Source organism: Malurus melanocephalus, unplaced genomic scaffold (assembly GCF_030028575.1).
Source record: "Malurus melanocephalus ecotype Western Australia unplaced genomic scaffold, MMel_1.1 scaffold_298, whole genome shotgun sequence".
Lineage (NCBI taxonomy): Eukaryota > Metazoa > Chordata > Aves > Passeriformes > Maluridae > Malurus > Malurus melanocephalus.
The window spans coordinates 52090-72483 of NW_026623530.1; the positions used below are offsets into that span (position 1 = coordinate 52090).

General features: G+C 52.9%; 2 protein-coding genes across 3 annotated transcripts; one reads left to right on the forward strand and one right to left on the reverse strand.

Moving 5' to 3' along the window:
* Window positions 1-713: 713 nt before the first annotated feature.
* Window positions 714-15885, reverse strand: RNF121 (ring finger protein 121). Of its 2 annotated transcripts, none has more exons than XM_057376992.1 (9): window positions 15616-15881; window positions 10793-10830; window positions 8418-8559; window positions 6358-6512; window positions 5768-5875; window positions 5187-5307; window positions 3022-3155; window positions 1336-1437; window positions 714-1006 (listed from the first exon to the last, which is right to left on the reverse strand). In XM_057376992.1, exons 1-9 carry the CDS (start codon window positions 15670-15672, stop codon window positions 886-888), a joined length of 978 nt encoding a protein of 325 aa, XP_057232975.1. In that variant the 5' UTR covers window positions 15673-15881; the 3' UTR covers window positions 714-885. The 2 variants fall into 2 exon arrangements, with proteins under 2 accessions (XP_057232975.1, XP_057232976.1); XM_057376993.1 differs by having other exon boundaries at window positions 933-1020; window positions 1339-1437; window positions 15616-15885.
* Window positions 15886-16632: 747 nt separating this feature from the next.
* On the forward strand, window positions 16633-20393 carry XNDC1N (XRCC1 N-terminal domain containing 1, N-terminal like). The gene is made up of 7 exons (XM_057377008.1): window positions 16633-16843; window positions 17138-17276; window positions 17384-17464; window positions 17859-18014; window positions 19254-19335; window positions 19473-19612; window positions 19819-20393. Exons 1-4 carry the CDS (start codon window positions 16799-16801, stop codon window positions 17987-17989), a joined length of 396 nt encoding a protein of 131 aa, XP_057232991.1. The 5' UTR covers window positions 16633-16798; the 3' UTR covers window positions 17990-18014; window positions 19254-19335; window positions 19473-19612; window positions 19819-20393.
* The last annotated feature ends 1 nt before the right edge of the window (window position 20394 follows it).

Below are 20394 nucleotides of genomic sequence, written 5' to 3' on the forward strand. Positions count from 1 at the left end.
CCTCGCACCAGCAGGACTGTGGCATGGTTCCTACCAGCATGGCCAGGAGGCTGTCATGGAGCAACACTGGGGCAGGGAAAYGCCAGCACCAGCCCAACCTTCACTCCATCCCTTTATTCCAGTGCCAAGAAGAGCAATACCCAGTGAGGGCGGACCTGCGCCCCAGGGCAGGGGCACCCACTCTTGAGCTGCTTTTGACGTACCRTCACCCAAAAGGGCACAGAGAGGAACAGCACTGGCCCCACTCCATGCCATAGCTGACCCCCCCCGGGCAGTCAGAGGACACCACTGGCCTCCAGGGAGGAACACTGAAAATTTGAAAGCATATAAAAGGGTTCCCGAGGCAGAGCCCACTATTACCAGAGAGCAGCTTGGTTCCTCCTGGCACACCCGTGGCACCCGGAGTGGACCTGGCAGCCAGGGGTAGCCAGGCAAYCTTCCATTCCCTCTTACAGGGTGTTGGGATCCAGCCTCTCCCCCGCAGYCCCCATATATCCCATCCTCGCTGCCAGCAAGGCTGCTCCGGGGTGCCGGTGTTGGAGCTGGCAAAACCTCAGCCCTCCTCCCCACGGCCTCCCCCAGCAGAGTGGCAGGAGGGAGCTGGAGAACAGCCCACAGCCAAAAGCTCAGGCCAGCAGGGCACTGCAAAGGGCTGGAGAGGGGCAGGGAAAGGGGACAAGCGTCTCTTTTTGGCTGCAATAGAAAGTTTTAAATATGCTCATTAAAATAATTGCTTTTTAAAAAAATCCTCCCCTAGCCCCAGCAGGAGGGGCCCCGATGTTGTCGTCCTCGGGGGTGGCCAAGGTCCTGAGAGGTGATGGAGCAAASCCAGCATCCCAGGTGGCAATGTCCTCTCGTGGCTCCGCAGCTCCCCACCAGCTGCCCTTACTCCAGCCCCAGGATGTAGTTGATTCCCTGGACCAGTCCGATGATCACCGGCTGCCAGGCCACCAAGTAGCGCAGCCAGTCCAGCAGCTGCCCATACATGACGTGAGGCCTCTCCCAGCTGGGCAGGAAGGAGTTAAAGAGCCACAGGGAGATGGGTGAGAGGAGCGTGGCCCACCCAGAAGCCACCCAAWGGTGTCCCAAATGAGGGACAGAGAACAGGGAAGACATCCATCCAGGGAGGGATGGACAAGCACCCAGGGAAGGACAGACATGGGTCCTCATGAAGGGACAGCTGTGGCTAGGCCTGCACTGGGTTTTGCAATGTCTGTGCCACTACCACATGCTGTGGCAACCTACCCACTGTGCCAGGCAAGCCCCTCACCCCTTGTGTGTTCTACCCACTGCTTCCCTTCCCAAAGTGCGGGTTCCCAGGAGGAGAAAGGATACGGATTACTGAACATCCTCTTGAGATCCACCTTCTCTTTGCAGTACGGACATGTCTGCTTCTTCCCGACAATGCACCAGCCCCGGATGCAAAACTCGTGAAACCTGGGGAGTGGCACGTTAAGGGAACTGGAAGAAGAGGGGGATACACAGCTCAATGTGGAGAAAAACACCAAGCCTACGGAAGTCCCCCCAATGCCACAAGAACATCTCGCCATGCGAGGATGGTGCGTTGCACGACCACAACCCTTTCCTAAAAGATGCAGCAGCTTCCAGGGACAGCAGAAGGGGCTCACGGGCAGTGGGATAGGGCCAGAGTGGCAGTATAAAGGCTCTGACCAACATATGGGCACCAGAGAGACTGAAACTCTTCAGTGATGGTGCCCAAGCACTAGGAAGGTTCAGACAGCCTGGGAGAGCTCTGTGAACTGCATGCATTTTTGAAGCCTTCTTCAAAGGCTTCTTGGGGATTAACATTTAAGGATTTCTCACAGRGTCTGACTTACAGGTATGTGCTATGCCCTGTCACAAGGATTTGCACAACCTGAGCACAGCCTGGAGAGGTTACAGGAAAAACATGAGGTGGCTGCAGCTGACTCTGCCACGTACAGGAGTGTCATTGAGCAAAYAAACTTTTCCCAGAACATCTCTGCTGCTCAAACCATGGAAGAAAGCCAGGAAGCAGCAACAGGAATCACTYCCTTGTCAGCCCTGGAGCCATTGATCCAGCAGTGTCCAACCAGCCTTTACCCCTAAGGACTGCCAAGAGCACTGAACAGCTTCTCTGACAGCCAGAGTACCCCAGAATGCTGCAGTACCAGGCCCTTGCACAGGGTCAGCAATAAATCTCAGCACAAAGTTCCCAAGAGTTAAATTTAGGCCACGAGTTTTGCCAGCATGACCTTTGCTTAGGCCCAGTTTGGAAACCACCTCGCAGGCAGTAACGCACACAGTGCCAGAGGACATCCCATGTCCATGCTGAATCACCACGGGGAAAACCCTGACCTGTCAGCCCAGCTAGTGCTGAGCAACAACCAGGACTTCCAGTTTCAAAATCCACTTCACACCAATCAGCTGACAGGAAGGGCTGTGTGACTCCAGGGTGCTGGAAACCCTGGAGAAGTTCTGGAGAAGAAGGAAGCTGCTGGGCTGTGGCCAGAGCACGAGGTGACTGGCAGTGCTGGACCAGGGGGCTGTTTTCAGTGCTGACAGCAGGGCCAGCAGTGTTTCCCTACAATTCTTCCTTATGGATCCTCAGACAGGACCATAGCAATGGGTCTCTGATGAGGGGCCAGTGTGACATGGAGCAGGGATGCCTCATGTCCCAGTCTCACACCATCACTTCCCCTGGAACATCTGCTGGGACATGGCCAGGCAGATGGGTCACAGCAGATTTGTCCAAAGCAGGTAGAAAGTGAGATGCAGCTCCATGGCGGAGCAGAGGCAGCTGGGGAGAAGGAAAAGGAAAAAACCACTTGTGAGTGGCTATGAAATAATTTCAGGGACACCTCTTCCCAAGTCAGTGATGACACAGGCACAGATCACATGCAAATTCAGCCAGACAGCCCCAAGTCCCAGATGGGCATTTCTTCATCCAATGCAGGAGAAGCCATGGGGCAGGAGTTCCCTGCTGCCCACCCCAGCACGGGGCCAAGGAGGTGGGGGGGCRGCACCTGCAAAGAAGGATACACGTGGTTGCAGGAGAGGCGGTAGGTGTTCTCAATGATCCCCTCCTCATTGACATCCACGAAGATCTGCTGGCCACAGACGGCACAGACGCTGTCCGAGAGGTGCTTGGTGGGCATCCCTGAGGCGCTGTAGAACTGAGCGAGGGCAGAGCAGAGGGAGAGTGGTGACAGTGGCAAGGGACACATTCCACACCCGCGGTGGCACAGCTAAGCTCTAAGGAGGGCTGGGGTCAGCACCCCARGAGTCCAGCATTGGCTTTTGGGATTTAAAAACCTTGTTACAAGTCTGGCTGCAGGAAACAACTACAACAGGATAGCTGTTCAGTGATGCAGAGGCCCATCACACCCCAGCCCCGTGCACCCCCTCCCCATGCTGAGGGGACACTCCTCTTTGCTCGCTGATAGCCAGGTGGGTTTTCAGTGCCTGCCAGGGCTGTGCACCCAGGGCAGAGACTGGGGGAGAGAGCAGGACAAGCTGCAGGTCATAGCTTCGACTCAAAATGACAACCTTGGGCTGCCAGTCAGATACAGCCCCCACCTCCAGCCCTGCAGATCCCTGACACTCATCCAGCAAAGTGCAGAGAAGCCAGCCCCCTTCATTTCCAAGCCTGATGGCACAGCACAGGCTGCACACAGAGGGTGGGGCCACAAAACTGGGTCCCACACACTTTGGTCCCAAACACTCCTGCTACAAGGGACCCCTCAGGATCATTGAGTCAAACTCCYTGCTCGACAGCACTAACTAAAACCAAACCATATGACTCCTTGAAATGACTGGCATATGACTCAAACAAYTCCTTGAAATCTGGCAAACTTGATSTCATGATCATGTCTCTGGGAAGCCTGTTCCTGCTGGGTAAAGAACCTTTACCCCATGTCCCACCTGCACCTCCTCTGATGCAGCTTCACTCCATGTGTYTTGTTGCTGGACACCCACCTCCCTTGGCCACATAAAGATGCTGTGTCTGATGCACCCCAGGATATAGTTGGCCCCTTTTACCTGCTAGGACACACTACTGACTCATATTCAACTTAYTGTAAACTCAAATTCACTAATCGCTTTCCACAGGACTCTCTCCATACTCTTGCTCCCAAATTTGTACCTACAACCAAGATTACACTATCCCAGATGGAGATTCTGACACTTGTCCCCATTAAATTTCACACAGCTGGTGCTTGCTCAGCTCTTGTCTGTCCAACTCACTTCCCAAGGAGGTCACAGCTCCTCCTGGTTTACTGTCATCAGCAAAACATGCCTCTGGCAGAGCGCCAGAACAGCTTTGCTCTGAGCATCTGAAAGAGCTGTGGGGATCTAAGAGAGACCCAAGCTGTGCCAAGGTGTCCCAGTGTGGCAGGTGAAGGGCTGGAGCAGAACCTCAAGGAGTGACAGSAGCAGAAAGCTCAGAAAGGAGGAAGAGTAGGAGGAAACACAAAGTCCAAGTCACTGAACAGCTGCTGAAAAGAAGAAACATGACCTACTCCACCGGTGTCCTAGGTCACATATTTTTGGTGGAGTTGGTTATTTTGATACCGGGTGAGTGGGATATAGATTTTAGGCCACTGTGTCCTCTGTCCACAGGGAGAAAAGTTGTAGCAGGTACAAAGAAGGAAGCCCACAGCATGAGTCCTTCCCTGGTGGCTGCAGGTCACAGTGTGGTCCCAGAAATGGGAGTGCTCATTGGCACTGGAGATTTTAAAGGCTCAGGAAAATAAATATTTGTCAGTTTAGCGGGGCTAAACASCTMATTCCATTCCTCCAYAGACTCAGAGAACRGCTTGAGTTGGAAGGGACCTTGCAGATCACCCAGTTCCAACCCTCTGCTTTGGGCAGGGACMCYTYCMMYWRRMCMARKTKSCYYSAAASMCYATCCAAMCTGSCCTGAAASACTTCCAGGGAKGGRACAGCCAAAGCTGCTCTGGACAATCTGTGCCAGTGTCTCACCACCCTCATAGGAAAGAACTTCTTGTCCTTCTGGGGATGACGGGACCTTGCAGAGGCTTCACTCTTCAGGAAGGATCTCAGAGCAACTCTTGTTACATTAGACACAGGAACCCTTCTGTGAGGGGGTATTCCCATTTGAGGGAAACCAAAGCTGCTGTTGAGACCCACATGTTTCAGGCCCCTTGATATGACTCTGGCCTGGGGACACTCCATCATGAACTCACCCCRATGGTTGAGGCCATGTAATCCGCACACATCTCAGCAAAGTCCCGTTCCAGCACTCCATAGTAAAGACCGTAGAAGAGAAGGGAGATGCCAAAGTCCATTGCATCTTCTGGTTTAATTCTACAACAGAAAAACCATCCYGTCAAGAGAGTTTCTTTTGAGGGCAAAGCCACTTTAACCATATTCCAGAGAATGTATTATTCCAGAGAAGCAGTTGACCTGTCTAAACATGAAGCCAGTTTGGACTAGAGTCCTCTGCCACAACCTGTGGGCTGGCTGCTTCCTGCAGATATCTCTTCATCTGTATAGCTAAGAAAATGCCACTGCTGCCCCCAGGCTGGACACCACAGAGCAGGGGGAGCTGCCAACAAGTGAGCTAGAAGGAGGGCTCTCCAGYAACCTGGACTAGAGTTCAGGTACAAACACCTCATCTGTGATCCTCCCAGAAGCAAAAGGACATCCCAGTAGGTCTCTTTGGCCCCATTAATCAAATTACCAAGTAAATTTTTTTTCCAGAATAATAGCCACAGGTGTGTTCCACCTCATCACTCCAGGAGTGGGACCTGAAAGATTCACTTACCTGAATAATAAGTTAAGACCAAAAAGCGTAAACATGACGGCCATGTACCCCACGATCCCAGTAGCATAGCTGATCTTGTATATTAGTAGAAACCATTTATAAACCAGCCTGTAAAGAATTAAAACAAAGAGTTCAATTACTTCATGTTTTCCTGAATGAATATGTGCATATCACCTGAGGAGTTTAGTTTTTCACACCTGTAGTGTTTTTGAGACACTTCATCTATCCCTACACATGGRCAAGAGCTTTACATTCCTAATTCAATGGGCTGCTCACAGTCTTGACTTCCAAACTAGAAAGCTCATGACCTCTGAAGGCTGTAAGGAGGCCTGCTGCATGCTGGGAATGCCCTGGGTGAGAGACCAGCCCACATGGACTCCACCTTTCCACCCCCACCCAGGTATCAGGTGTACTGGGCTGGCTGCCAGCAGCTAGTTAAGTGCTTCACACCCCTTCATATGTACAGGGCCCTCACACTCCCAGGGGACAAAGTTTAATACACTTTTATCTGTGGCGGGGAAACTGGAAAGAGTTTTTTTGTAATGGTTACCCTGGAGCTGAGGAGTTTCCCCAGGAACAGGCAGACGAACCTGGGTGTTGTCTGTACCAGAGGCTTTCGAGTTGCCCTGAAGGTGACAAAAGCTGTGACTGCTGAAAAGAGCACCCAGATCACCAGGAACCGCCACCAGTTCAGCTTGATCGTGAAATACAGAGGCACTACCCACATCTGGAAGAGGGTCACCATCTGCAGGAACAGAAGGAAGGCACTTGGAGATGGTTGTCTGCTCCTCARATATCAGAAACACCCTGTCAGTCATGGCAGTCTTTCTCCTGTCTGCATCAAATGGCCCTGAATCGTACCAGSAACCTGGGGAGATTTGACCTGTGGCACCTAGAGAAAAGCTCAAAGCTCAGCTGAGGGCATGAGTCAGATAGGGAGCAACTGAGGGAGCTGGGGAGGCTCAGCCTGGAGAAGAGGAAGCTCAGGAAGGACTTTCCTGCAGCTTTCAGGTAGCTTTCTGCAGCTACCTGAAAGGAAGTTATAGCCAGGTGGGGCTCAGTCTGTGCTCCCAGGTAACAAGTGACAGGACATTAGGAAAAGGCCTCAAGTCTTGCCAGAGAAAAGGGTTGGAYATTGGGAAAATTTATTCCCAGAAAAGGTGGTGAAACCCCAGCACAGGCTGCCGGGGGCAGTGATGGAGTCACCATCCCTGGAGGTATTTAAAAGCTGTGTGGATGGGGCACTTGGGGACASGGCTTAGTGTAGGGCTTGGCAGTGCTCGAGAACAGTTGGACTCAATGATCTCCGAGGGCTTTTCCAACCCAAACAGTTCTGCGATTTTGTGAGGGAAGCAGCCAGGTGATTTTTGATAGCAAAGGGTACCGCTGGAGGGATGTATTGGGTCTGACTGAGGTACAGCTCAAGCCCTTCCAGTGCTGTGCTTTGMATGAGTGGCTGGAYGGGAGCTGATAACAGAGCAGTGTTTTGGCTATTGCCAAGCAGTGCTGTCCCTCTGACAYTCCTTCCCCCTCAAAGGGATGGGMRTGKGKAAGATCCTGGGAGGGGACAKGACTAGGCCAGCTGACCCGAATCAACCAAAGGGATATTCCATACCATATGACATCAGCTCAGATATATAAATGAGGAGAGAGAGAAGGAAGGGGGGGCATTCATGAGTTTTCAATGTTTGCCTTCCGGAGCAACCACTACCCGTGCTGAAGCCCTGCTTCCCGGGAAGTGCCCGAACAAYGCTGCTAATGGGAAGTAGAGATCGATTCTTTCTTTTTTACCTTTAGCTTTTGCGCRCGCAAGTCTTTRCTTATATTTTGTATCTTTGCTGTAATAAAACTACTTTATCTCACCCTGCTGGCTGTTCGCCATCTTACTTCCCCCTGTCTCAGAGGGAAAGGGAGACCTAGTAGGTACTGGCATCCAGCCAGGATCAACCCACAACAAGGGAGRATGCAGAGGAATCATCTCCAGAAGGAATGCATGGGAGATGATCCACACAACTAGCTGTTGTAAGGCAGCTACATAAAGCTTCACCTTCCCAGCGTCCCAATGCTGCAACCACAGACACCTCAGACAGATATTACACAAGCAAGAAGGTTTTGGCTCTCCTCTGCACTACAGCCTATTCCTGAAAGGATCTACAGCTGTGCAGTGAGCTCCCATGGTGCTGCTGGAGGGAAACWGGCAAACAGGATTGGTTTAAAGTTCACAGAGGATTACAGGTCCTACCTGGAAACAGTAATTACAATATTATTATCATCATTGTTATTATGACAAGGGAGTCAGAGTGAAGTTAGTTCAGGTAACTGATCCAGACAAGCTCGTGGCATCAGCCATTAGCAGGTCTGTTCAGCAGAGTGCTGCAGGAACCATCAAACCCAGGCTGCCAGCAGCAAGAAACCCTCATTGCTGCCAAGGAAGCACCCACAAATGCAGTTTCCCTCAGGACAACACCCAGGATCTGCTTGTCCATCCCTGATGTCAAAACACCATGTCACACTGACTTATTGGCATCACTTCCACAGAAACCTGAGGCCTTCAGGCCTTCAACACCAGACAACAGGAAAAGCGAAAGGAAGGCACTACTCAACACTCACATCCAGTGTTGAAGGCAGAAAAGCTGTGGGGCTAACTTACATTGTAGGAGCGAGGGTGCCGCTGCTTCCACTGAACCAGGAGGAGCTGTGCCACCACAAGCGTGGCGATGAGGATGAGGACCATTTCGGCATGCATCGCCTCGTGCCCACGGTGCTTGGCATGCATCCGTACATGTTCCACCCTGCAACACCCAGGAAAAGGCAGCTGCAAAGGATGCTGGCACAGACTGCACGATGGGAGACAAACACCTCGGGGAACCAGGAAGACCAGATGGGAAAACAGTTCTAAGAATTGTGGCTGTGGACARTTCAGAGGAGAAGGGACAAAAAGCTGCTCTGGGACCAGCTCATTTCTATGCTGTGAAAGCCAAGAACAGTATCTTGCCCATCTGAACGTGAAGGAGGTGGAGAACTCCCAGTGATGTACCTGGACTAATGATCATGGAGTGCACGGTCCACATAACTCACAATCCCAGAATGGGCAAGGTTAGAAGGGACCACCAGTAGGGTCATCTCTTTCAACGTTTCTAATCAAGCAGGGTCTTTCCAGAGTATATCACAACTGTTTGACCAAGCGTATGTGCTAATTCTCAATATCAAACCTCAGCCCAGCTTCGGAACCACTAATACTGTTCTTCCTCTTGTCCAACAAGGTAAAGGCTGGAAGGGTCGGGGGTGGGGAGGAACAGCTGACATCTGGCAAAACCCCCAAACCCTAGCAAATTGTGTCTCTCCACCCTGAGCATGCTGGAACAAGTGTTTTCCAGACTGAYACTTGCCAGACACCTGGGATTTCTTTGCCCAACTTGTGCTGTTTGACCAAAAAACAACRTGGAACTAAGAGCTGTGACATCCTTACRTSTTGGTCTCCAGGTGATAATACTGTTCAAGAAATTAGAAGAATAAAAATCCAAACCCAACCAATATGSCAAATTCTCTAATTTTAAGTAATTCTTTAGAAACTAATACAGAAAAACAAAATCAGGTTGGAAGGCACCACAGTGGGTCATCTGGTCCAACCTCCCTGCTCAGGTAGGATCATACTAGAGCATTAAAGCACAGGATTGCATCCAGATGGTTCTGGAATATCTCCAGTGAGGGAGACTCCACATCCTTTCTGAGCAATCTGTTCTAGTGCTCAGCCACTACACAGGAAAGYGTGTGTTCCTCATGTTCAGAAGGAATTTCCTGTGCATCTGTTTCTAGCCATTGCCTCTTGTCTCATTGCTGGGCACCACCGAGCAGAATATGGTCCATGCTGTGACCCCTCCCTGCAGACACTGACAGACAGGGATGGGGTCCCCTCTCAGCTCTCTATTCACAAGGCTGAACAGGCTCAGCTCCCTCAGCCTTTCCTCATGAGAGAGATGCTCCAATCCCTTCATCATCTCTGTAACGTCCACTGGGCCTGTTCCAGGAGCTCCACGTCTCTCTTGTCCTCAGGAGCTCACAACTCGATATGGCTCTCCAGAGGTGCCTCACCAGGGCTGAGCAGAGGGACAAGATCACCTCCCTTGACCTGCTGGCAATATTCTTCCCAATGCACCCCAGGATCCCACTGGCCTCTTTGGCCRTCAGAGCACTGCTGGCTCAGGGATAGTTTGTTCTCCACCACGGCTCTGAGGCCCTTCTCTGTAAAGCTGCTCAGYAAGTTGGCACCCAGTCTGTGCTGGTGCAATACTGAGAGTCCAGTCTCACTGTGATTTGCAATAAGCATTAAATTGTTTTTGCTAAGAGAAAAGAAGGAAATTTTTTGGCCCCTTACTCTAAGACAGACACTGAGGAGCTGGAGGGTGWCCAGAGAAGGGCAAGAGCTGGAGAAAAGTCAAGAGSACAAGTCTGGTGAGGAGTGGCTGMGGGAGCTGGGGGGACTCAGCCTGGACAAAAGGAAGCTTGAGGGAGGGGATTTTCTTGCTYTCTTCAGCTCCCTGRCAGGAGGGTGGAGCCAGGTGGGGGTTGGGTTCTTCTTCCAGGTAACAAGTGACAGCACAAGAGAAAAYGGCCTCGGGTTGTGCCAGGGGAGATTTAGGATGGACATTGGGAAAAATTCYACACAGCAAGAGCTGTSCAGCCCAGGCAYAGGCTGCCCAGGGCAGTGGTGGAGTCCCCATCCCTGGAGGSATTTAACAGACATGTGGCACCTGGGGCACATGGTTTAGTGGTGGTCTTGGCAGTGCTTGGGGAACATTTGGACTACGATCTCAGARGGCTTTTCTGACSTAAACTATTCTGTGATTYTATATATAGCAATAGTTTAAAAGAAAAAAACATTGATATTGCTTTTCAAGACAATTCATACTTCTCCCCAAGAAAAAATGCTGACCCTCTCCTGCCCCACTGCGAACACAGGCTGTGCTGCTTCCAGCAAGAACTCACTTGAGCTATAGGCACCAAGTCACTTCCCAAAACACTCACCTCCATCTCTCCTCTGGGGACAAATGTGTAAGATCAACCTAGGGAGAAAAAAACACACCCATTAAATCATCCACTGGGAAACTCTGGATTTAGATGCTTAAAATAATAAACCTCGACATGCTCACAGTGCCAGAAGAGCCCAGAGCTGTCCTTCACCTTCCCAGGCAGAGTGGGAAGAGCAGCGACTCCCCCTGTTCCTCCGCCACTTACACTCCCTTATTTTATTGGACTGAGCCTCTGTCCACCATCCCTTGCCACCAGAACCAGAGAACTGGCTTAAATCCCATATTCACACTTCAGCCAGGGGCCTCAGGACACAGAGTGGTGATCTCAGTGCAGCCAGTGCTCCCACCAGTGGTAGGAGTGCAAAATCCTACCGGGCTGCAGGACAGGGGACAGTGTGCCACACACCAGCAACAAAAGTATGGCACAAACCAGTCCCAAAAGGATTTCAAAATCACAGAGAAAGGAAAATTTAGGCCTTGCATTGCTGAGGTAGCTGCAAATTCCTCTCAAACGTTACAGGCAGGAGCTACCAAGAGCAAGAGGAGCTGCTGTTATTAGTGAGGATTGACAATGGATATATGTATCCCATCTTCTCCAGTAAGATTCACAGAAAGTATGAATACTCTCACTTTTGGACAGGGAAGGAGTAAGGGGAGTTTCAACGCTACATTTCAGCTTTCACTTGAAGTTTTATACAGAACTGTAGAACCACAGAATGGTGTGTGTTGSAGAGACCTTAAAGCTCAYCTCACTCCAATCCTCCTGCMATAGGRACACCTCCACTAGACCAGGTTTCTCCAAGCGCCATCKAACCAGCTCTTGAACATCTCCAGGRATGGGGCATTCACAGCTTCTCTGGGTGAAACCCTCCCTCGATATCTTCATCTAGCTGCTGAGAAGCCTACAGCACTGAGGATTACAGTCCCCACATGGGCTCACTGACCAGGCACCACACCCTGACCCATGGCACTGGGAAGGGAATCCCATAGCTCTTCCCCCAGCTTCTTCACCTTTTCTTGGTGAGGCACAAACTCAGATTAAATCAAGAACGGCTCATCTGGGCTGGGAACATACATGTGGGATTTACAAATCCTCATAGTGCTAGACACACTTCAGCACTGCTGAGGTGTTGGAAAGGGTAGTTGGAAACAAGCCATAGCAMGGACTGTTATCACTCCTTCTTGCACACACTGGAGACATGTACACAGAAATGAGCTCCACCTTGCTCCACTGGGTACAGGGCCACGGGCTTGACTTCAACCTTTACACCAGGGCTCTCCCCAGGCTGCTGCAGCAGTAACCTCCCCTGCCTGGTCACCACCACCAGCACACAGGTGTCTCCCAGGCAGCAGCTCTGAYCACAGCCAGGCTCAGCTGAGGATGTGCAGCTGCCTTGCTTCCTCTGTGGCACCCAATTATACCCCAGGGTGAGGAGGCAGGGAAAAACACATGGCAGCAATCCTCCTGCCTGATGTGGAACATCTGCTGAGCTTCACCCCAGAGYAACACCTGTGAGAAATTCAGCCCTTGAGAATCAGGTCCTGAAGAAATACTTCAGGACTTAGATGCAAAATCTAGAGGTAYGAAAATCCTTGTTGGAGCTCACCAGCTTGCATCAGAGGCTGAGGGAAGGTGGTGACAACCTGACACTGAGAAGGATGTTTGTATCAACYAAATTCCCTGAGTACCTCTGCTCCTAAAGTAGCCATGTCCAGATTCACCAGTTCAGAAGCTGTGATGCAATCTGGAGCAAGAACTGCTCCAAATAAACAGGAAAAAAAAAGGAGATTTTAAAATGTTCACTGGTCACTGCACACAGGGGAAGCTGAGAAACCCCAAGCACCTGTTGGGTCCCTCACAGGTCAATCCCTCTGCAAGCTCTGGGAGTTACCCAGGTGCTCCCACTCCCTTCCCCCCAGGAGATCCCCATTCCTTCCAGGCTCTGCGCCCATCCTGGTTGGATGAAGATGTTTGACAAGCACCTTCTGACCACAGCAATTATTTTTATTCCTATACCCAGCAGCCACTCCATCYACAGGGCTGGTCCTATCTTAGAGACTGGGGACACTTCCCAGCCTCTTTCATCATTTTCCCTGAGTTTCCAAATTTTTCCAGCAAATGAACTCAAGCCACGTCAGCCCCAAACCCAGTGGAAATCCTGCTGGCATTGCACAGGGAGGGCTTCTTCCAAGCTGTGCTCCCAAGCCAATCAGGGATCCATGGCCCTGGACACAATTTTCTCTCAGTTACAAGGACTGAGTTTCACCAGATTCCCCAGAGCTCAAAGCTCCTGAAATAACTTTACCGGGGTGGGGGGATGACAGGACGTGACAGAAGGGACATTGGGAGGGATCTGATGACTGTCAGACAGGACTTGGCAGARCAGCCACCCAGAGTCAGACCTTCCAACTAACCCGTTATTTATCTGCACACTCTCTTAGCACAGAAGTTTTGGATTGGGGGTAAAAATGCACAGCAATGGCAAAGGAAGCACCTGTTCTTGCTAGTGAGCATTCATTCCACTTCTAGTTAGGGGTTGTCTTATTTTAACATGCAGGTTTGGGGTCTTTCAGGCTTTTTGKGTCTCTTTCTAACACCAACAGCTAGGTAAAAGAACCTCCACTCCTAAATCTTTCTTTACCRAGAGGGGTTTGACAAGAACACTTTGACTGAAGCAGCTGAAGATCAGCTTTACCAGGTGTTGAYCACTAGCCCACTCCTGTTTCATTCTCCTCCAGCTGCCACACCAACACAGGAYGCAGTGTGCAATCAACCACAGCTCTTAGACAAACATTTTGTTAAAAAAAAGGAATTAAGAACAATTCTTCTGCTCTCTGTCTCTTCATGAGAGATAAACCATGTAACTCATGATCCTCTCAAAAAACCCAGCCTCCTCTGGGTGATGACTAGGAGACACTGGATATCTAGGACTAAAGTCTAATCCTCTCCTCAGACGTGGTACAATGGCCTTTGGAAGGGAGGGTGACAATACCCAGTTTTCTACAGGGGCTGATGCTCCAAAGCCTCYACAAACCTGCAATTCCCCACCACTGGGGCAGTCAAGGAATAAACCCCTCTAGGAAAACACGAAGGATGTTGATATGGGTAACACCAAATCTGGAGCCACATGTTCCTCACAGCCCAGGGAGCTGGGGGGATCTCCAGACAAACACACACACCGCTGTGAGCCGGCTGTAATCTCCTTATGCTCTAAATCTCCAAAGAAGGCAAGAAGAATGCCTTGAGGATGGAGAATAAGCAGCTGCTGATTTTAGTTCAAAGTTCCAAAGCAACTGACAGTCTTGATCTCACCTCTCCCATAGCCCCAACCTCAGTCTTTATCTCTCAACACCTACCAGGAATAATCTGAATTAAGGGTAAAATAAACCTCCACAGCACTGTAAGCCCAGCCAAGGCAGACTGGGACGAGGCACAGTCTTTAGTGAAAGTCTAAAGAGGTTTTGTTATCTCAATTCAGCATTTTTTCGGCTCGTAAGACAGCACAGGAACAAGGAGCACGAGGGGAAATGTCCCAACTGATCAAACAATTGGATAATTGGAAATTAAACCTTTTCCACCCCAGAGAGGCTCTGCAGAGCCAGTGCCACTGCTTTACTCCAGTGGAATGGTAAACTGCTTTCGGGTCCCCATCATGAGTGGCTCATCAGCAACCTGCTCTGCCCAAAGAGTTGCCAACATCTCAGGACAACAAACAGATGGGTTTCGTACCAAAAATTTGCGGAATCACAGGACAAGCTCAGTCCGATATTCACCTCCTCATTTGCTGCCTCCTTGTAACGCCCTCTCTCTCAGCCCGATGGAATGAAAAATGGAAATTTCACTTCTGAGGATCAGAGATTTGGATCTTGCACATTTTCAGATACAAAGTCACCAATGAGTATCTTAAAATATAATCAGTAGCAACTCAAGAGTGACTGATCTGTGGTTTAATACTCCCATCATCCCACTGCACCCACTCTCCAGCAGCAACACAGGGCACAGGGAGAAGGGACAATCTCCAACAGTTCATCCATACACAAGGGAATTTCCACAGCTTGGCCCTGCCAGGAATCTTCTCCAAAACAACCATCAGGATCTGAGAATTTTTAAGTCACACCACCAAWTCTTGAGGAAAAGCACAAAAAAATACCGGACTGTACCAGCTAAGTGACTTATGCCCYCTGTGCTGCTGCTCCCACAGTGCAGACAGGTGGAACCTGGTTCTCTACAAGTGGAAGAAAAACTCACAAACACGAAGCACAAAGGAGAGTGAAGAGCCACTGCAAAGCCCAGGGCAGCAGCGCTGGAACGTGGCACGAGCACCGTGGCAGACACCCACCTTGCTTCTAATTCCGTCTTTCCAAAAACATATTCATTCTCCAGCTTTGTAATTTTTCATTCCTAGGACCATTTGAAAGCCAGCATGGGAACAACAGCTGAGTCTCCGTCCCTGCATTTTTGCCCTCAGGACCTCCACTGTCCCATGGGCTCTCCGAAGGTCCCAGTGCCACCCCATCCCAGGACCCTCAATGTCTTCCTGCACCGAAGATCTSCCCCAGCCCTAACTCTCCCCACACCTACTTGCCCCAAGCTCTACAAGCTCAGAGTGACCCAGAGCCGCCGCCGTATCATTTCAGGGACCCTCAGAAATCCTCAACGCATACCCCTACCCCGCTCCTCCGGACCCCCAGGCCCCGCGTCCGCTGCGGCTCCCCTCCAAAGAGCCCCCCACAGCGCTGAAGCTCCCAGCCCCGCAGCCCTCCCCTGCCCTGCCCGGTTCCCCTCGGCCCGGCCCCCACCGTCCCCAGCCCGCGCACCTCATCCACCTCACGCTCAACGGGGCCGCCAACCTCCACCTCCAGCACAGCCGCCATCTTGCCCCGCCCCCCCAGTRGCCAGCTCCTTCCGCCACCGTCCGCCAATCAGCGGGCAAGCGGCCGCACCTTGGGCCAATCGCGAGGCGCGGCGCTGCCCCGAAGGCCAATCAGGAGAGGGGAGGAGTGGAASAGCTGCCAGACACGCCGGTTCGGGCGCATAAAAGCGGTGAGCTGTCAGGGCTAGGGAGCGTCTGCTATTTCCAGGCCTCCGGGGGTACGTGTAACCCCCGTTGGCAGCACCGAACGCACCGGCCATCATGCACCGCGGTGCTAACAGTGTCAGTGCCGCCAGGCCGTCGCCCTTATCCCCGCCGCCTCTTTCTTTCCGCCACCGCCTCGCGCTGCTCCGGAGAGGGCGTACGTGGCAGGGGTKCCTGAGCTCCGCCCCCGCGGGACGGTAGCGCGGCATTGCCCGGGGACTACATGTCCCGTCAGGCACCGCGGCGGGCCGGGGTCCGAACCGGGCCGGGGCTGGAGCGAGGTGGGGCGGGCTGTGAGGGGCGGGAAGCGGCCCACGGGCTCAGGGTTCACAGGATTTGGGCGGCGGGAGGTTCAGGSGGCGGCTTCAGGATCGGTGCGATTGGAGTTGGGGGGTGAAGGGCTGGGTAGCACTGGGCTGGGGAATGGCGTGGAGAGGCTGTGGGGCAGAGCTAGGGGTTTAATGGGGCTGGGAAATTGGGGAAGGACTAGGAGGCGATAGCAAAGCAGCTCTGGGGTGTTAYTTGTGGGTCTGGAAGCACGGGCGTGGACCTGAAGGGAGTTGTAGGGAAGGACTTGAGGGCACTGGAGGGACAGAATAGGGCTGGGATTTGTGGGCTGGATGTGGGCACCACCCGTGTGGTGGAATGGGGTGGGAGTGGGGGGATGTGGGGTGAGCTGGGGGCACAGGGCTTGGGGGATTGTGGGTCAGAGATGAGAGTTACTGCTGGGGCAAAGCAAGGCTGAGGGGTGGTGGGGCAGATCTGGGGAGCACTGAGGTGGTGGGATGGGACTGGGAAGCTACTCAATGGTTCCAGAGCCAGGAGATGCCCAGGCCCATCAGACTGTTCTCTCTCCCGACCAGGCACTGGAGGGATCCGAAGAGAAGTTACGTTCTGGCAGTGTTGTCTCCAGAGGATCCTGAATGGCTCCTGTTAAAATCAGCTGTGTGGTGTCCTTCTCCTCCCAGGTGCCTGAGGGTTTCCTCTGGAGGGTCTGGGTGCAGGGGTGACCCCCTGAGCTGCTGGGGTCTCTGGAGATGTGGGTCAGGGTGTGACAGGGTGCAGCACCAGCTCTCCTTGTTAGGCTGAAGGGCACTAATTAGGGCTGAAGAGCAGGAATTCCACTTGATTCTTGCTCTCAAAATGGGGTTCTTGGCAGTTACCAGAGAATTCTCTGCTTCTCCCCTGTGCCAAGAGTAAGCTGGAGATRGTGCTCAGGGAGGGAGCTGGTGTATGATGCTGCATCCCTGCTCTGTGTGCAGGATCCCAAGTACCCAGAGGAGAATCTGCTGAGTGAGGATAGCATTTGGCCCTGGCTTGGCTGCCCCAAGGGGCACAGCAGGCACCTGAGTGTGGAGCTGCAGCTGGAGAGAGCCTGTCCCATTGGCTACATTGACGTTGGTACTTACCTGTCCCCCACCCCTGTGCAGGAGCCAGGGCTGTGCCCCATGAGGGGGATCAGTAGCTCTGAATCGCCTTCCCTCACTGTCCTTCTTGCTGCTCCCCAGGGAACTACGGCTGTGCCTTTCTGCAGATTGAGGCCTGCTCATGGCCCCCTGACCAGCCCTATYTCACCTTGGTGTCACACTGAAGACACCAGCTGACTCAAAGCTGGACCAGAATCGGATATTTAAGGAAGGTAAGGATTAATCTGACGGAAAAAGGCATGGGGAAGAGGTGTGGGCCTGATGGTGGGATGGTACTGACTAAGGGGGTTGGTGATGCACTGGGACTGGCTGGGAGGTGGGCAGTAGAATGTGGCTGATGGGAGGGTAGAAAGAGACAGGTAGACGAGGGATCAGGGTTGTTCATGGCTTCACAAGGGTTGTACCAGCTCTGCTTCCCTGCCCTGACCTCTCTTATGACTGTAATCCCTCAGATGTCCTGGGTGGCACAGCAACAGATCAACAAGCATGCRTGGGAGCGGTTTTGGGACAGTGGTCACTGCTGTGCCCCCTCCATCGCGGCTGCTCTCTCCCATAGCAGATGTCCCAGAGCTGATGGTGGGGCAGAAGTGGCACTGCATGCTGCTCACCTGCAGCCAGCCCTTCAGTCCACGCARCCGCTTCGGGGTCTCCTTCATTGGGTTGTGCACCACAGGAGCAGGAGCCTGAGCCTCCCCAGCCACTGCTGGGCCYGGTAGGTGCCTCTCACACTTCCACATACCCCTCTCTGTGGGGAGGCAGCAGGAACGGGCCGCTCTTCCACAGATACCACTTGTGGCCCATAGAAAGCACAGGAGGTGCTTGCTGGGCTGAACCAGGGGCTGTGTGCAGAGTGGTGGGCACAAGGTACCTGTCTTGACCGTCTGGGGCCTCCCCTTGTCCTGCAGGAGAATGCCGAGCTCTCAGACAAACCCTGGTGCTCCAGCCCTGCCTTTCACCAGACTTTCTTTCCTGAACCATGCTTGGCGAGTGGCCAGGTTTGGTCCATCCCAACCTGTCCCTGCACAGTGTGGCCTGGAGCCCCTTGAGGTGCTTCCTCAGAGCCCAGAGCCCCAGCTCCCACCAGCTTTCTCSTCCTGTGACGCTGACATTCCCTAACCCGAGGAGCAGCTGAGAAGCAGCCTCTGGAAGTTGGAAGGGGCTGCCTGGAGCCCGGCCCACCTCAGCTGCTTTGCCCAGATGGTGCTGTCAGCAGCATGGAACCAGGCACTAAAGCCCAGAGCCAGCACAAGAGCCCTGGGGTGTCATGCGGAGCTGCCAGCTGAAGACATGGGAGGTCCTGGGGTGCCAGGTGGGTGAACCTGCACAGCTGTGTCCTGGGCAGGCCCCCAGCCACTGTGGGCAGCAGGACAAGGGGGAGCTCTGCCCCTCTGCTCTGCTCAGGTGAGACCCCTACCTGCAGAGCTGCCTCCAGCTCTGGGACCCCCAGCATCAGAAGGGTGTGATGCTGCTAGAATGAGTCCAGAGGAGACCATGGAGATGCTCTTTGAGGGCTGGAGCCCCTCTGCTCTGGASATGGGCTCAGACATTCGGGGGTGTTCACCCTGGAGAAAAGTTCTGAGGAGAACTGACAGCCCCTTTCAGTGCCTAAAGGGGTTCCAAGAGAACTGGAGGGGGATCTTGGACAATGGCCTGGGAGGACAAGACAAGAGAATGGCTTCAAAGTGAGAGAGGATAGGGTTAGATGGGATATTATGATGAAATTCTTCCCTATGAGGGTAGTAAAATACTGGCACAGGTTGCTTAGAGCATCTGTGGCTGTCCCAGCCTTGCAAGTGTTCAAAGGTGAGGTTTCATGGGTCTTGGACYTACCTGGTTTAGTGAAGTGTCCCTGCCCATGGTGGGAGGGGCTTAGAACAAGATGAGCTTTAAAATCTCTTCCAGCCTRAACTGTCCTGTGTCCCATGATTCCTCCCTGCCTGCTGTTTCCCAGAGTCTGTACTGGATGTCCCTGTAGCCTTTCTGAGCACCTGCAGGCAGTTGGACAGGCACTGTGCTCCCAGCCCTGCTAGCAGGTAAACTCTCAAGTTGCTGTCTTCCTCCTGCCCTCACCCTGGCTCATCTAGCACTCTGTCTTTCCCAGATAGCTCTGGGTCTAGCCCTCRCTCTTTTGGGCTGGCAGAATGCCCTCAGCACGTGATCCCCTCTGCAGGGCTCCAGCTGCCACCTCAAGGCTACCAAAGATGAGAGGAAAAGCCCGAGCCCGTGGCCCCCAAGAGAAACGGGTCAGGAGGAGTGACAGGGGACAGGCCATCGGTGACGGGGAGACTGGCGTCTGTCCCATCTGCTCAGGTGGGTGCTTGGCAGGGGTGTCCCTGTGGCAAGGGGACAGTGAGCAACAAATGGGGATAGTAGTGACAGTTGCACAGCTGGGACACATCCCTCCTGCTGGTGCCCTGGCATCCAAGGGACATCACAGTGTATSCCTAGGCTGCTATGAGAAACCGTCAGGGAGGGTGTCAGTCCAAACCCTGCCACAACACCTTCCCTTTGCACAGGCTGCTTCCTGCTGGATCTGCTCCCCACACATGCCTCCCAGTGTGGAGAAGACCCTACTGCAGCCTGGCTTTTCTTGTCCCCGATGCCTGGGCGTCCTGCCCTATTGCCAGCTGTSCTGCGGAGTGGCAGAGACGGAGCAGAATGCCAGCAACTGTGGAGAGACACCAGGTGCTTTGTCCTCGCCCCAGTGCCTGCAGTAGGACAACAGTGCTGGCTGGGGACAAATCCTGTTGTCACCTCCCCTGGGGGCTGAAACCTGTAGTGCAGCAAGGGGCAGAGACACTGGAGCTCTGGGACATTTGTGGCAAGGCTGGTGTGAGGGTGGAGAACATGCTTCCCTCTTGCACCCCATGGCCAGGTTTGGTGGAGCTTGAAACACTGTAATGGTAGGAGTTGCTACTGGAGAAGAGTAAGTTAAAGGAGAGAAAGAAGAAAGAAATCTGCATTATGACTGCTTGGTGCCACAGTAGGTTCCCTGGGTGAGCATCCTGCCTTTGGACACCCTGCACAGCTGGTGTGATAGGACAAGGAAGAGGTCATGCTTTTCCTTCACTCAAATCCTGATAAGGGTTCCA